The following is a 16,655-nucleotide window of genomic DNA, read 5'->3' on the forward strand; positions in this document are numbered from 1 at the left end:
GTAAAGCAAACTTTGATATGTTAGATAACTTTTCAATGTTTTACAGCATCTCAGGTAACTCTTAATAATTAACTGTTTCCAAGAAGAGGAGAAGGAGAAGCTCAATGCATACTTCTGATAGAACATAAAATATGACACCGAATTCTTTGTATTTACAATTTTCTAAATGTTTCAGTATGGAAGAGATAGTAATAAAGTGCAGAGGTGCCTCTATTTTGGAAGCAGGATGACCATTAAAAGCAATTGCTCTCTCTTGTTTATTGTTTATCTAGGTTTGGGGTGGGTATTACAGTACATCAATTTAACAACCTAATCAGTATCTGGTCCTTCCTTTAAATGTGTATCAAATTGCCTGAACTCCACATTAGCACTAGCCTTATACTTATACTGATACAGCCACTGGTAAAGATAATTTTAGAGATCTGGATGAAGAGTTTCATTTGCAGGATAAAGACTACCAGCAAAAGGATTAAATCTGGCAACAGCACACTGAATTTCACTTATTTTAAACAGTAGATTCAGTACTAGATCAAACATGGTCTCTCATACACATGCACTGTGAATACTAACATATATTCTCATTTGGATGTAAACTTTAAAATCACCACTTAGTAATAAAGAATTTGTTATCTTATTCAAACACCAAGACCAAAAATAAAAACAAGAGTAGCAACAGCAGACTTATTTTTCAGAAGTCCTTTGGTTCGTTTGCTTTTGGGGAGGAAGAAAAAGAGAACTGAATGAGTGAGAGGTGAAGGAGTTCTTGGAGGGCAATCCCCACGTGCCCCTTCCTGCCCACTGGCTTCATGTGATGTTTGGGACAAGAGCTGGGGAGAAGACACCTTTGGTTGGAGCAGGGCAAAACTGTGAGGCTCTCAGTTCCCAGCTTTGTTGGTAAATTCACCCCACAGAAACACACGCGTGTCTGTGTGCACACCCATCCGTTAACACACGTGTGTACGGATGCATGGAAACAAAGCCAGGCTCACATCTGCACTCCTGCCTTGTTTGCAAAGCTAAAGGACAACTGGTAGAAACAGCAATGGTTACAGGATTCAGCACTGTACAGCTGGACAAACAAAAACACAGAAAAGTTCAATTGTTCTGTCTGAACACACGCCTTCAAAAGAAATCTTTAATTGTATCAAGGTGAATTATATTCCTTTGTATCCCTAGACTCCTGTACATAACAATAGGCAGCACTGCCATATCAGTGAAGCAGAAAGTCTTTGTATTATTTATAACCCTACTTAAAATAATTACTTAATACTAATGTACAATTTCACCATCATTTAGCAGTCATCTGTATCAGTTCTAAATTGTATTCCAGAAACTTTGTATTTATTACTGATAAAAACTAATTCAAAATCAAATTGATTAAATAGAAAACCCATATTTTTATTATTGCAGTACCTAGAGCAAAAAAAAAATGTTGCTAGATTGGTTGGACTGAATTTACATACTTAATTCTCATATTAGGAAGATACAGGCATTAAAAATCCACATATATTAAAAACATGCAATAACAATATAACATAAAAATAAATACCTATACATTAAAGATAAGTACATATGCAGGTAAATATTTGTAGGAGAAAAAAAGTGTTAGAAAACCTACTTTGTTTATAATTTTGAAATCAAACTGTCAAAATGAATCCGAAAACATTAAAATACGTGCCAAAGTTGAGACACTACACCTGTTACTTCAAATCTAGACTAGGAAGGATTAGAGAACAAAAGCCAAGACATTGGCACTGCATGAACTAGCTGACTTATTAACAAAATAATAAATCACAACCATCTGAGCAAGGTTAAAGGCCATATGACTGCCAAAACAATTTATTGGAAACACAAAATTAATATGCCTTAAAATAAATGAGATAGGCTTCTCACAAAAATAAATTCTGGTCTATTCATAGATATCTATTAATCTTTCTCAAAACCAGTATTTAAGAATTAAATCTCAGATCCATACTTACAGATCTCCTGTTCTTTCCCCTCTCAACAGGGATGAAACACAAATAGCATTTTTTTTTGTCCACACATGCAGTGTAGCAGTATTTATATAAACATAGCCTTTTAGTCACACTATCCTAACACAGGAAAATCATCTTGGAAACAGATTCACAGACACATGACTGTAAGCAGCAAAAATTTTTTCCCTATATGTATATGAATGCAAACAGAAGTTTCAGGTGTCTTACCTGTGCCAGCCTTCGTTTTTCTGAGCTTGTTCTTTTGTCAGGATGCGATGTGTAGACAGGAACAGTCTGTACTGCACCAGCACTGCACGTTCCACACTCTTCCTCACTCTCCTATGCAACAAAACAGATTTAAATTCCTTTATTTATAATCATTATCTGCAAACATACCCTCCATATTATGCATGCAGAATGCATTCAAAATTATCTTGCCACAATCTATTACTGTCATGAAAATACCATCTGTAGTAAGAAAATCAAATTTAACTTTTCAAAACGCCAGATTACCAGCATGGTCATTTAAAAGTTGAATTGTTCAAATGTTTTTGAAATTTTTCTTAAAATAGCGTGATAGGTATCCAAAAAATGGTTCCTTTTCTGCACAGAAAAACCTTACATGGAAGCAAAATTCCAAATGGGAAAAGCAGCTGCAAAATGCCTAAACCATCTACTCTGAGTTTGTGAGGTTGCTTTTGCAAAATGAAACTATTCATTCACTTTGAAACACTGCTATTGTTCATGTATCTTATGGAACTAAAACTGGACAACTGCACCTCCTGAAATACAGTGTACTGCAAGACTCTCCCTTCTCAAATTCTCAGCTTGAAGCAAAGGCTTTGATTGTGATATCAAAGCAATCAACTTTATGAAAACATACATCCTCTTAATGTATCTTTGAAGACCTCTGTTGTTCTATGATAAAATATGCAAACAATAAAGAGATTATTCAGTGGATGCATAGAATGACAGATAGTTGCCAGAGGGCTCGTTATGAAAAATGTATTGTTGAACAAAGGGCTAAGCATATTTCAAAAGTCATTAAAAACACAAATCTCATGTGATTTGTAAAGTATAAGCTTCAAACTGTACAGGAAGCAGTGTAAGAAAGTAAATAAAGTGTCCTACATACCTTGTGTTTTAACTTACTCTTCACTTCTTTTATTCCTTGCCTCGCCTGGTTTTTTGCCTGGAAAAATAAAAGGACTTAAATTGCTCTGCAGGACACTAGCTATAGTCACAGAACATGCCTTATGATGCCATACTTATTTTGCCTTTTTTTTAAACACCTGGTGATATAGAAAAGGGCAATATTCTTTATCACAAATTTCAAACACACACTGCCACTGTATTTTTTTATATTCATGCTTTCTCCAAAAATTTACGGATTTTTTTTTTCAGTACATCCATGCCAGTGCTGGGAAAACATACATACTCAAAATTTCTCCATTATTACTAGGGACAGGCTAAGAATGGTCATCTATATAACTCCTTTATTTGAAATGCTCCTTTTGATTTGAAAGGGTATTTTAGCAATAAAGCATGTTGAAAAATGTGAAGATTGTTAAGATGACTGCTACAGTGTTCCAGTCTGGCAACTTGCAGGGCAACATCAACCTTAAGAGAAATGAAGTGATTTCATATGCAGATGGAGATTTTGCCCAGTGTTGCTGAACAGCACAGTGCTGCTATTTAGGGGAGAATTCTGTATGCATTAAAAGAGACAGACAAGAATCATTGTTGCATAGAAAACAGCCAAGAATATTCTTCAATACAGAAAGGAATTATCAATATGGAATACCATGTTGTTAGGCTTAAAAAAAAATGAGACAGAGGGAGAGAGAGAGAGAAGGGGGGAGAAAGAAACAAAATAAAATATGAGGGTATAACATCAAAAACCCTAACAGAAAAAAAGTTGTCTTTCTAAAAACAAATGGGAAAAAAATACAAAAGTTTTCAAGGTTGTATTGAAAATAGGAGTTTTAAAATACATTCAAGAGCATAAATATCTAAAAGCCGTCTATTTTCCTGTAGTTTTTTGTACATGGAAATTCAGAAAAAAAAATCTTGAATCAAGAGGTCATAGAGTCTTTTTGATCCTTAAATCATACATCCATAAGCTCAGTAAGAGCACGATGGGGTGCCATGTACCAGATGCTAACCTGAAAGCCACTTTAAACTTTCCAGATCCTGCTCACAGCATTTGGATGAATTTTGGAGTGCTCTGTTCTAACTCTCAGGGATGGCACCAATGAAATTACTCAAAGCTCCCAAACAGTTATGTGGCAATTAAGAAATGCATATTTCAGTCCTCTGGTAGTAGGCTACATAAAGGACAACAATGTAAGAAATTAAATAGGGTAGAAAAATAGATATCATATACATAAAGACCCTCAGAAGTTTACTGCAGTTTCCTGGCATATACAGAAGTTCACTTTGAAGAACCTTTACTATCAAGGGCATAATTATCAAAATTGAAGGCTGAACCACAGTCTAAGACAGTGCAAATGAAGAAGAATAATCTGCAGATGAACCATTTTTTAAATTATAAATGAGTCCATGAATATGAAGTATATTTAATTTATTTACCTGTTTCTTTCCACGACTGCTGTGTTTTTAAAGTGATGTAAAATTAAAAATTCTGTTTGAAAACTTTACTTAAAATACTCTAGTACACATTGATTTACTGATTTATTCAGGATTATTTATAATGCATCCAGCTAGTGAAACATTTGGAAAAGCAAAAAGGAAGCCAAAAATCTTTTCCTCTGCATTATAAAAGCAACTTTAAAACACTTCTCAGTTCATTTTTTTCTAATGCTGTTTTACCATTCTGCATAATACAGAATAATCTCACATGCATCACAGGGTAGGCAGTCTTTGAAAAACAAGATCTTTTAAGATGAAAAGTGTAAGCATTAAATCCAGTTAAACATGAGCATTCCACTATCGTTTTTAAAAAGGAGCAGATGATTTGCTGCACACATTACTGATGCTTTACCACATCTCAATAGTGCAGCACTTACTGCCAAAGTGAAATTACAGCTGTGTATCAAATACCTAAATGATATTCTAATAAGCTTCCAGTGTGTATGAGGACTGAAAGAAAACCAGCACACTGATGCTTTGATAAAGTCTATTTTTATGTACAAGCTATCTAGAAGACTCTGAAACAACTCTAAATCCTATATATGAGAAAACAAATGAAGCTCAACACTTTCTACAGGCTGAAGTACCTTTTTGCAATTTATTTATAAAATGCTTAGGTTTTTCAGCATTCAGAGAGAATGCGAGGTTGTCAGAAATTGCAGTATTTTGATTATTATTTATTTGAAATAGATGATCTTACAAATTTATATGCTGTTTTCACAGCCGGAGTGGCTTTGGTCATTGCTGTGTTGATCAGTGCACCGCCTTTCTGAAATACACAAAAAATGTATTTTAGTAACATTTTAACACAAGGTAAACCTTAAGACAACAGCAAGGAAAAATAAACAGTGTGCTGTGAAGAAGTAACAACCCTCCTTTGAAATGGGTAAGAGCAAGCACAGCTGTGTTTCCTCCCCAGCCTGCTGTCTGCAGCTACACAAGGGTTACAGTACGTCATTCCACAGCTGACACATTTATCAAGGCACTCCAACAGAATGATGGATTTTCAGTCTTCATTCACTGTTACCACTTCAAAATCAATTCAGAAGTTAGGCTATTTTTCATGTGTTCCTATCATATTTATTATGCAACTAAAAAAACTTTGACCTGACAGGAAGAACTATCTCATTTAATCAAACAAGAATTCTCTTAATCTAAAATAATGTATTTTATTACTGCTGCAGAATAACAAGGTTATACCAAGGGTCTTCTGCTAGTCAAATTGCACAAATCCATATTAACAAAATTGCTATTTACTAGAAGGGATAAGCTTCATATCAAATTGTCACACCTAATTCAGAGCCATGGAATGCAGCATGATACAGAAAGCAATGAAATCTTTGACTATACAGACATAAAAATCTTATGTATTTTGGCATTTGTTTTGTGTATGGGAATTTTTTTTTAATTCTTCAATTAAAAAACTCAAACAATTTTTGCAAATACTATGACTTGGTATTTCTTACAGAATGTACTTATGTCTTTCTCACAAATGAACAAACTTTTACCATTACACAGAAGTAGGGGAAAAGGACTGAGACCTAAAGGACAAGGTGGCCAGTATAATTACTCAACCAAGTTTATACCTTCACTCTATATAATTATTTAACCAAGTTTATACCTTCACTGTATGCATCCACTGCTGATAAGATCTTGAATTTCCTGAAAGAGAAATGTGAAATTAACACAAACAAACATATATTCAACATTTTTAATGTTGCAACCCTCTCCATTATCAGAATAAAAAAATGTACTTAGAGGATTACTTATTCAATTAATTCTTTCCAGATAGACATGGAATGCAAAGATAAGAGTGCGTGTACACTAAGAAAGAAACTCAGGAATCTCTTATTGCTTGTTTTCTGTTTCCTTTGTAAAAGCTTATGTATTCACCATACAGTTTTTTATTCCAATTAAGGTAAAAGTGAAATTAAAACGATGATAATGTAACATGCTTTTAGGAAGTATAAGAAGAAAAACACTAACTCAAAGTAAAGAATAATGTATTAATTGCATTCAAGCATAATGATCCCTCTGGGCAAACTTTCAAACACAACAATGACATGGACTCCAGAAGGTACCATACCAAAGTAGGAACATGAGAAAAGTCTAACAACTGTAAATTCCTGTGCAGAAAAAAATCCTTTTAAATTATTAACTGTATCTACTTTCTTTCAGAAAGGAAAACCCCTAAAGGCAGGTGAGAGTTACTGAGTTCTGTGGGACCACTGAGGACTAAACTTGCCACAAAGGAGCACGTTAAATTCTACTTGATGAAGAAGTCAATGCTACTTCCCAAAGGTGCATCAGCTGAACAACAAGATTAGGTCCATGATCCCTGAGAAACTTTTAGAGTATACCAGTCACTGGAATACTCCGGTACTGAGAGCTGCTACTGACCCCATACACAACATTCACTTTGAAAAGAACACTCCAGCTTCAAACAGAGTTTGACCACGTTGAAAGGACCATACTGATGTAACCTTACAGACTTTTAACAGCTTGCAAAACTCCTCAAGTGTTCCAATATTCCACTAACTAAGGTGTGGCTAGAATTATTCCAATGGCTAATGAAAGCCAAACACACTCCTAGAACATTTCTGAGAACTAACTGGATCATTGGAAACAGTAGTCCCAGTTTTCAAGATGAGGTGAAGAAATATGAACTCTTTAGGCTCATAATGGGTACTTGAACCCATTCCACTCAATTTTTACAAGCAATTTTGAGACAGCCAGACTCTCAGGAATGATGGCACAAGTGGAAGCAGTGCTTGCTTAGAGAGTAGGGACCCTCATGATCATTTTGATTCCATTCAGAATGGCAAAGAGCAACCTAAAGCAGAAACAACTCATTTCTCACTTCTTTGATGTGGCTCCCTAGAATTGTCAGGGAAGGAAGCACATAAATTACGTGTACAAGGTGAAATCTAACCACTGCTGGGGTGTTAAGGATATTGCATGAACCATAAATGCTTTCTTTAACATGGTATTTCATTGCTTCAATTCTTGTCAACAATGTTCATGTATCACCTGTCTTGAGGTGTCCTTAACACTTTCTACAGCTGAGCTTTCTCTGTCACAACCTGACTTAAACAATTAATAGAAACAATAAATGGGATCAGAGCAAATGAGCAAGTTTAATGTTCATCTAGTCATGTAGTGACTCTTCAGGGATGATAATCAGAAAACAGATACTTATCTACAGACAACCATGGTAACATTGCATTCCCTCAGCTAGAGCTGAACCTCCTGAAACCCTAGCAAAAAAAGTCTGAATCCTTAAAACAAATTACCATTACAAGGGAGTTTGAAATATTGGGGTTTTTTTTCAGTTTTCCTTCTATTAGCACCAATGATATTAGACCAATAAAGAAAAAAAAGGCTGCTGTGGTAAAATTAATGTAATTAAAAATTAATTAACATATTCTACAAGAAAACTGAGTGTTAAATCAATCCATCACTATATTCTTGTATTGAAAAGCTCTTGAGAACTATACTTCTATAGAAAAAAAAATAAGAGAAAATAAAATTTCAATTATAAAAATGCAACTGTAATGAAGATGCCTCACAAGTTTATTTTCAGATGCAGATACAGAAATAAGTTTTGATCACTTTTTTCATTGTTTGTTTAAGGAAAATCATAAAAAAAAAAGAAATTTAAGATTAATTCTTCAATTTTCTGGTTTAGTTAAACTTGCATATGTGGACAAATGCAAATTTAGAAAGAGATTACTTAAAGAAACACTTTCTATTTGAATTTGATTCAGTAGTTTTTAAATTATACTGTCTACACTAAGAATGTGTTCACCTGTCCTTTTAACAGCTTGGAGCTAACAGTAACTTTCTGTGACTTTTCTGAAATCTGGGTTTCACCTGTTTTTTTCAAACCCTGGGCTTCCTGCTGAAGCTGACAGGAGTTAAGTTTGCAAAGAGATCATAGTTCTACCCCATTAGCGTCACAAAATGTCACCTTCAATTGCACACATATTGTTAGCCCTGCACTTCATAACAATAATGAGACAGCAGTTATGTAAATACTGAGTATGTGCCCTAAGCAATTTGTCCACAGCCTGGCACTATCAGCTTGTCTGACTTGAAAAGCACACGGGCAGTGCAAGGCAGCCCAGCGCCGCCAGCAGAGCTGAGCGGTCCCTCCTGAACAGAGCCAGGTGAGACACAGTTCACAGCCTGCCAGAGCACAGCCAAGAAACAAGCTTTATCTAACTTCCACTGCAGTTTTATTGCAGCCTCTGACCCCTAACTGCAGTCAGCAAACGAGCTCTGAATACTGACATCACTTATCTGAATAATGGATGCTCAAAGTCTCAAATCTGCTTGCAGGGTGGCATAACTTACCCTAAAATGGCAGGGAAGAAGTAAATCTCTGTAAAACTAACCACAATTTGATCAAGGAACAAAACCTCAAATTATGTGCTAGATCCTAGCACAAGACACAGAAGGCAGAAGAAGGCAGTGAAAATCTTGAACAAAAGAAATTATGCACTTTGAGAATAAAAAAGTTATTTTTTTATGAGGTGCAGATGGCTCTGCAGCACTTGATAGTTTCTCTGTGGGGCCAAATCCTCCCCTCAATGTGTCCCATTCAAGGACAGTCTTGCAAAGGAAGTCCATCCAAAGCTGCCATTTGCACCTCAGTGGAGTTGCTCAAATCACATAACCTCCATCTACTGAGGAAGCTTCTCCACAACTTTCAAGGTTGACCATAAAATAGTATTTGTACAGTCATGCATATATTGATCCCATCTTTTGATACCATCTCTTACACCTGGGCTGGTTTTGGCAGCAGTAGAGTGAGCAGCTGTGTGGTGCTGGGTTTAAAACATGACAATATGTAATATAACAATACACCTGTCCTAAATGTTTAACAGGAAACCATTCCATAATCCTGTAAAAATCAGCACTGCATTCAGGATGCACTCCTCCACATGGGTTAGCTGATGTGAAAAGTGTTGTAACAATTGTCAGTGAACACAACTGAGGCAAACACGAGGAATTACATTTTTGTTTACAAAGAAGATAAATTTCCATGTCCCTTCTCAGATCATATATAAAAGTAAAAAAAACTTCCACTTTTTTTAGAGTTACACATTCATCGTAGAAAGAAGATTTCCCTTAACATTCAGGACATCACTGTCATTTCTACACTGCAGGTATAAGCAGATATGAAAAGAAAATGAAGCATTTATGGAAAACATAATTATCTAGAAGTTAAGCAGTACAAATGTCAAAATTATTTTGAAAATTCAGTTTACACTGAATGCATCATATTTGTAAATACACAGTTAAAAATGTAAAACTATAGTGATATCTCATCGTATACTGAAGTATAAATATTACTTTACAGTATTAAACACACATACCTAATATTACACACATATCTAATATCACATATTTAATGCACTGGTGTAAGTAGATACATAATAATGTGTATCTCAGCAGTGATTTGTTAAAGGCTAAAACCTTTCCAAGAATGAGGGGGAACAATACAACAGTAAAAAGATCAATGACATCTAAGACTTACAAAACATCATGAGGACATCATGTCAAACAGTTCCCAAAGAACTGCCAATGAGTACTCCCAAATTAATTCTGTACCTCCACAAAAGCCTCCTGCTGTGATTTCTTCTTCAAAAACATCAGAGAATCCTCTTCCTGCATTTAATTTTGATAGCCGACCATCAATAAACTGGAGGTGGAAAAAAAAGGGTCACATACATTACACTTTGTTGTCTCTTCTCTTGCTTCACAGTGTTAGAGTTTTAAATGTGTCCATTATAATGCAATCTGTATGTTCAACACCATATATGTCTTAAGGATAATACCCTGCTCTCTGATGGACTTCACATCTTTACACAGGAGCAGGTGTAAAGATCTGGAAAGTTATTAATATTTTCTTTATTTTTCTAATGGCAAGAAAAGAATTTATTTCCTTACTTAATAGTAACTCTGGGTTTTTTATCATAATCATATAAAGGTCACCAAGCCATTCCCTGGTCCTGCTGTGAAATCATGGGTGTTTTTAAGCACTAACCCTTATTTAGGTGCATCTACAGATGCATATTCCAACAGCTATCCTCATGTAGACGTTTCAGCTGCAAGACCACATGAATTTGCAGCTACAAATAAGTGCACATACATAGATGAAATGATCCAAATGTGTCAGAAAAAGTCAAAATTAGAAAATTAATGATTAAACCACTCAGAAGGGATGAATACATTCTTTTCAAGAATTACCAGGCTTCAAGGAAGTAGAACAAGCACATTCCTATAGATTTAAAATTCTTTCAAGCCCTCCCTTTTTGTTTTGGAAAGGCTAACTCAAGTCTGACAGATAAAGTGAGAAAGCAATTTTCCAATTATACACTACATCTTCTAGCAAGAATTATGAGTTATTCACTGGTACTAAACAGTACATAGGAATGAACCAGAATTAATTATTTGGCTGTATCATTTTTACGACTGATTATCCAAACAGTGTCAGTGACAATCTGATGCTTGCCAATGAACAGACTAGTGACATGAAAAAACAACTTTCTCAGAGTACAGAAATTCCAGAAGCAAGAATAAGGTAAGCATGAAGATATTTCTCTCTTCCTTGTCTAAATTCCTTCTTATTTTTTTCATTTTACTCCAAGCTGGCCTTTTTCCAAATAGGCTGGTTCATGGTCAGACCACTGTGGGATCCCTGGATTATTTCACAGTAAGAAAATGAGATAAGAGCACCTTTAGCTACTGCTGTGAAAAAAGCCCCCCAAAACCAGCAACCTCCACTCCCATCCTTTCCTTTGAACTGTACCACATTATCTCTTTGGGGAAAGTTATGAATTCATTCCATACTATAAACTAGCATAAGATTTATGAACATACTCATCATCTGCTAAAATCCTATCAACAGAAGGCTGAGACATTGACTGAATATGAGAGGGTCACACCAATTGAGTATTTAATGTAAATACTGACAAAGAGAACTGTTAGCAAAAAGATACTGGAGACATTATTTAAAAGAAATGATAAGTGTTAGTAGTGGTGGTAGTAGTAGTAGTTGGTACTTTTGAGTAATTTACTGTTAATGGTTGCACTTAAACTGCTACATGAAAAGAATAGCATGTGGAATTACACATAGAATTTATGGGTTTTCTCTTTCCATTTTTCAAACCCACACCCTTCAAACCTACAGATTGAAAAATCAGGGCCTGCTCTTCCAAGAAATATATTCACTTTGAGATCCAAAGAACCCTTGGATGACTACCTCTTTCAATGAAAAACTAGCAATTTTGTTACCCTTGGATTTTAAGGTGACTAAAGACATTATCCTCAACTGATTTTGAGTTCTAAAACCAAAAGAGAGACCACATATATTCAGAATATCCAAGTAATTTTATCAACTTTAAAACCAAAAGGTTTTTAGAAGCAAAGAAAACATCATAAATGTGATTTCCACAAAATAACAGCACATATCTCACAAAAGAGCTCAGGTCATAGAGATGGGAAATGAAATTTGAATTACTAACAATTTTCAAAGGCTTCTGATTTCTGCATTCATTAATTATTTTTCTAAGTAACACTTTCTAACATGTTAGGAAAGAAAATCCCAACAAACATTGCAGATTACCTTGCTGATACAAGTACACTATTTAAGGAGATAGTCTGGCATTAGGCTTCAGGCTAGTTCTAAGAATGAATTCATATTTTCCCTGGACACTCATGAGAACTATTTGACGCATTAGATATAATATTAATTACTTATGTTTGCAGCTTGAAACAAAGGTTAGTTACCTTCCATGATACCCAAATTAAAGGACAAAGGAGGGATTTCATAGAACAGCACAAATAAAGCTCACTTGTCAATTATGGCAAAACGGGTGTATTTAAAGTACCAATTTTCTGCTTGGTCTAGGTTTAAGGCTGCCCTTAAGAACTATTTTCTATTAAAAGACTTTCAGAGCAGAGTAAAATACAGTTTGGTCTCTTTGAATACAAACAACTTTGAAAACAGCTCATTTGTGAGTGGGAAAAACTGGAGAAGATGCAGCTGGGCTGAGGATTAACTGAATAAGTAGGAGTAACCTTTGCAACAAGAACCAAAGGAATAAAAAAAACCTACTACTACTATTAAACCACACACATCATCAAAATTGTTACTATTTCCTAATCCTCTATTATTTCCTTCAATTGAAATAAAATTAAAACAAGCTATAAACAAATTGTAAACTGATTCTGTTTATTTGAACACATGAAAGTGTAATGGGTAAGTACAGAGCCAGCCCATTCATGGTAGCTGAAGGTTGTTTCAGTACTGCCAGTGTGATAATGTTTTAGAAACATTGCTTGTAAGCAGCTTTTTATTAAGAAAATTTCATGCTACCTTATTGCACAGAGTAAACCACACTTCAATCAGTTACTTCTTCCCATTTCAATCCAATCAACCAGACTTCAAAAGGTTTCAGATTTCTTATTGCTTATTTTATACAACGACAGTAAAATTGAAGGAGCCCCACTTTGTGATCACATTTTCAGGGGGCTTGTATAAAATACCATCCTCAGCCAAATCTTTACAATAGACACTAACCTCTGATTAATACCAAATGCTTTTTAAAAATTAGAAGATTCTACATATAATAGACTTCCCTAATCTATCATGGTTGTTTATCTTCAAAGAAGTCCCCCTGATTATTTAAACATGAACTCTTGTGTATCAATTATTCCAGGCATTTGCAGGCAAATATATATTTTCATGAATCTTCTGATTTCATTCACATTTTCCTTGATTTTCATAAAAGTCCAATGATAAGTTTAACACCTTTTTCATGCAATGGGGTCAACTGATGAAAAGAGAGAAGAGTTACAGAATAAAATCAAAGAACAAAATCCATTTCAAAGACTGTAATCAAACTGAGCTGTGCCCAGATATTCAACAATTTGTCCTCTATTAATTCAAATTCTGCTTTAAGAGATCAGTTAGAATACTGTTCAGGCCACCCTATAGCTCAGGTTTGTGACATTCTCTGTGTGCATATTTCAAAAAGCCCAGCCAACAAAACTGCAGTTGCAGGGTGAATCCAGTTTTTAAATAAAGACCAGTGAATTCCAATTTAAGTTAAGCACTCTGCTGTTCAGGCTCTTTGGGCATGAACCAAGAGAGCTGAAAACGAAGTTCAACCATCAAGCTGGGAGATTCCTGATTTTTCTTGTTTAGTTGGGTTGCTGACTGGCTCTGAAGAGATGCTGCACTGGCTCTGCACCCTGGGGTTATTTTTTTGTTCAGTTTCACCACCACTCCTTTGAACTATAACTGCAGACATAAAAATACAACAAATCTGGGATGACTGTACCCAAAGTACTTGTATTTAGATTTCAGCCCAGACTTTTGTAGGCTGACAGAAAGGAAAATGTATTTTAACACAGATCTGTTTTAAGAGAAAATCCTTAAATATGGGCCATTTACACTCTTTATACCTGTTTAAACAGTTGAAGATTAACAGCTGTTTCCAGGAACTGCTTCGTTGTACTGGAACGATGCTTCACAAAACTATTCTCACAAAAAGTTATAGGCTCTCCCTAAAAAAACCAAACAGGAAAAGTTAGGATGGTGAGTGTACATATATACTGTAATTCAGTCCAAAAATATGTGTCTGCATCAAATTAATTATATATTTATTCTACCAAGACATGAGAAGATTGATAAATACATTGCTGATTTAACAGGAAATTATTGAAACACACATCTATTTTATTTTTACACAAAACAAAGGCTACAAACTGAAACATGGTAATGAAAAAGGTCTGAACATTAACACTTAAACAATAAAACATATTCTCCCACATGGGAAAAGTGCAGAACCCTTGGATGATGAAAGAAGATAAACAAGTATTCATTGAAAAGTCAGACCTTGTTGCAAAAAAATGAAAACAACACTCATTGAAAGAAAGAGATGTTATTGAGAATCTTCATAAACAATCAAATTCTTCCCTCTGTTATTCCCTAATTTCATTTAAAATTTGCTTTCTTCAGTGTGCACAGACCACTGGATGCTCCTCCACTGAGGAGCATTTCTCCAGTTTTGTTATTCTTGTCCATACTTTGTGATAGAAGCTATCTGGCACAACTGGACAAGTAGTTATGAAGTTTGTGTGGCAGTGAAGGTACACAATCAGATTTCACTGTAAAGCTGAAAGGCCTCTCACCCAAGTTTACAAAACCAAAATGATTACCAGGCTAGCAACAATTATCAAAGATCTCAAAGACACAAAACTTGGAATGCCACAGAGTGCCCCACCCAAATCTACCATTTGAAATTTTACTATCCAGAAGCTACATCTCCAGTGCAGTCCCACAAGAGAATAAAAGATACCTCAGCCACTCAAGAAAGGCAGCTGCTACAATGATCTTCACAACAGCTCCAGCCACTTTAAAGACAAATTTAACGGCCATGAGCACCCCAGCTTTGTACTCCTAGCCCTGTTTAGCTCCAATGGCACATGGCACTTCTGCATTTGCCCATCATTCCAGCTGACTGCAGGGAGCTCCTTCCAGAGTGTCACCAAGCACTTTCTCCAGGAGACTTAGCTGAGTTTTCTGGAGCAGCTGTAAATAATTTTCAACTGTTCCTTAGACCTTGTTTTTAAATGGCTCAAGTGTGACCTAAGGCAATGCTGCAATAAAACCACTGTGATGTAATTTTAAAATCTATTCTCATACTATCAAAAACTTCCCTTTTCCCAAATCTTTCTTTTCTTTTCAACTCAGCAAACTATTTAAGTACAACAACAAGTCTTGCATCCTTACTTCTTTATGGAAGCTCTGATTTTAAAAAAGTTCTCTCACTGGAAGAACTTGAGTCTTAGATTTGCACAATCACTGCCCTGTCCCAGGGTAGCTGAGTGCTCTGAAACACAAACCCAGCTCAGTACAATACACAGCACTGTGTTCATCAAATCTCCAGAAGCATTCAAGTTATTCCCCCAACTCATCCCAAAATAGCTGATGAACATTGTACACATGCAGGGCATGCTGGATCTGCCAAACAGCCTGAAATATTCGCAGTACTTTAAATGGCACTGCCTTCCTGACCCACTTTGCATTAGATATTTATTCTTGAGCTCCTAAAGACTCTTGTCTTAAGAAGATGACCCCAAGCTACTTAGCAAATCAAAGTGCATCAAAACAAATGGAACAGTCACATGGTGGTATAAGACACAGTGCTCCTGAGGGCAGACTCTCTTCTCAGTTCTGTTGCTCTTCCAAGTAATTTCAGGGCAGCAAATTAAAAGAACTCCCTATATATACATACACACGCACACACACATATATCATATTTATTTAATTATTTGATGTTGTTACACAAAGGAAGCACTTCTGGAAATACAGAGGCTTTATAGGAGTGCAGCTCTGACTAGATGATGGCTCATGACACGCATTAAATTAAGGTATAAAGAGAGAAAATATTTTCAAAATAAACTATTTAATAAAATAAAAACTAAGCTATGCTTCCCTGTGCCAGTCTCCCAGTTCTCCTGGGATAGATGAAAAAGGAGAGGTTATCTCCCTACAGGAGAGAAAACAGGCATGCTGGCTCTGCCCTTTCACACCAGCCAGGGAAGAGAGAGCAGCCAGCCAGTTCTCCTGATGGCACTACTTGTGGTGGAGCCTTCTAAGAGAACACCAGGAAACGATAGTTCAACACTCCTTTTTAGTGCATGGCTGTAATATTTTCCCAAATACTTTCCTTTAGTCACTGAATGTTTCAGATACCTAGTAAGAATGCATGCACTGGTGCATCTGTTCCCTTATCAGTACAGCTCAGACACAGAACAACCAAAGCTATTTCTTTGTTGAAAATTCATTTAATTCTATAAGGAGTTCACATCCAAATGTCATACATATTATTTCAACGTGCTGACTGTGAGACTGATTTAAAAATTTGAGTAGGTTTAAAGCTCCTACCTGTTCAGCACATGAAAATGAGAAAATCTGTTGAAACCTGCAGAAATTCCACATGGAAGGTT

At 35.6% G+C, this 16,655-nt stretch overlaps 1 protein-coding gene across 2 annotated transcripts in view; it reads right to left on the bottom strand.

Moving 5' to 3' along the window:
- DENND1B (DENN domain containing 1B) overlaps positions 1 to 16,655 on the bottom strand; it is a 151,272-nt gene that overhangs the window by 19,748 nt on the left and 114,869 nt on the right. For both annotated transcript variants that reach the window (XM_071436022.1, XM_071436023.1), the window contains 6 exons: positions 14,106 to 14,207; positions 10,245 to 10,335; positions 6,250 to 6,290; positions 5,329 to 5,397; positions 3,112 to 3,168; positions 2,205 to 2,315 (listed from right to left, as the gene is read on the bottom strand). In XM_071436022.1, the coding sequence (XP_071292123.1) occupies positions 2,205 to 2,315; positions 3,112 to 3,168; positions 5,329 to 5,397; positions 6,250 to 6,290; positions 10,245 to 10,335; positions 14,106 to 14,207 (471 nt within the window). The remainder of the gene's footprint in view (positions 1 to 2,204; positions 2,316 to 3,111; positions 3,169 to 5,328; positions 5,398 to 6,249; positions 6,291 to 10,244; positions 10,336 to 14,105; positions 14,208 to 16,655) is intronic.

This window comes from Agelaius tricolor, unplaced genomic scaffold, assembly GCF_023055355.1.
Source record: "Agelaius tricolor isolate 1412-34295 unplaced genomic scaffold, bAgeTri1.0.p SCAF_11, whole genome shotgun sequence".
Lineage (NCBI taxonomy): Eukaryota > Metazoa > Chordata > Aves > Passeriformes > Icteridae > Agelaius > Agelaius tricolor.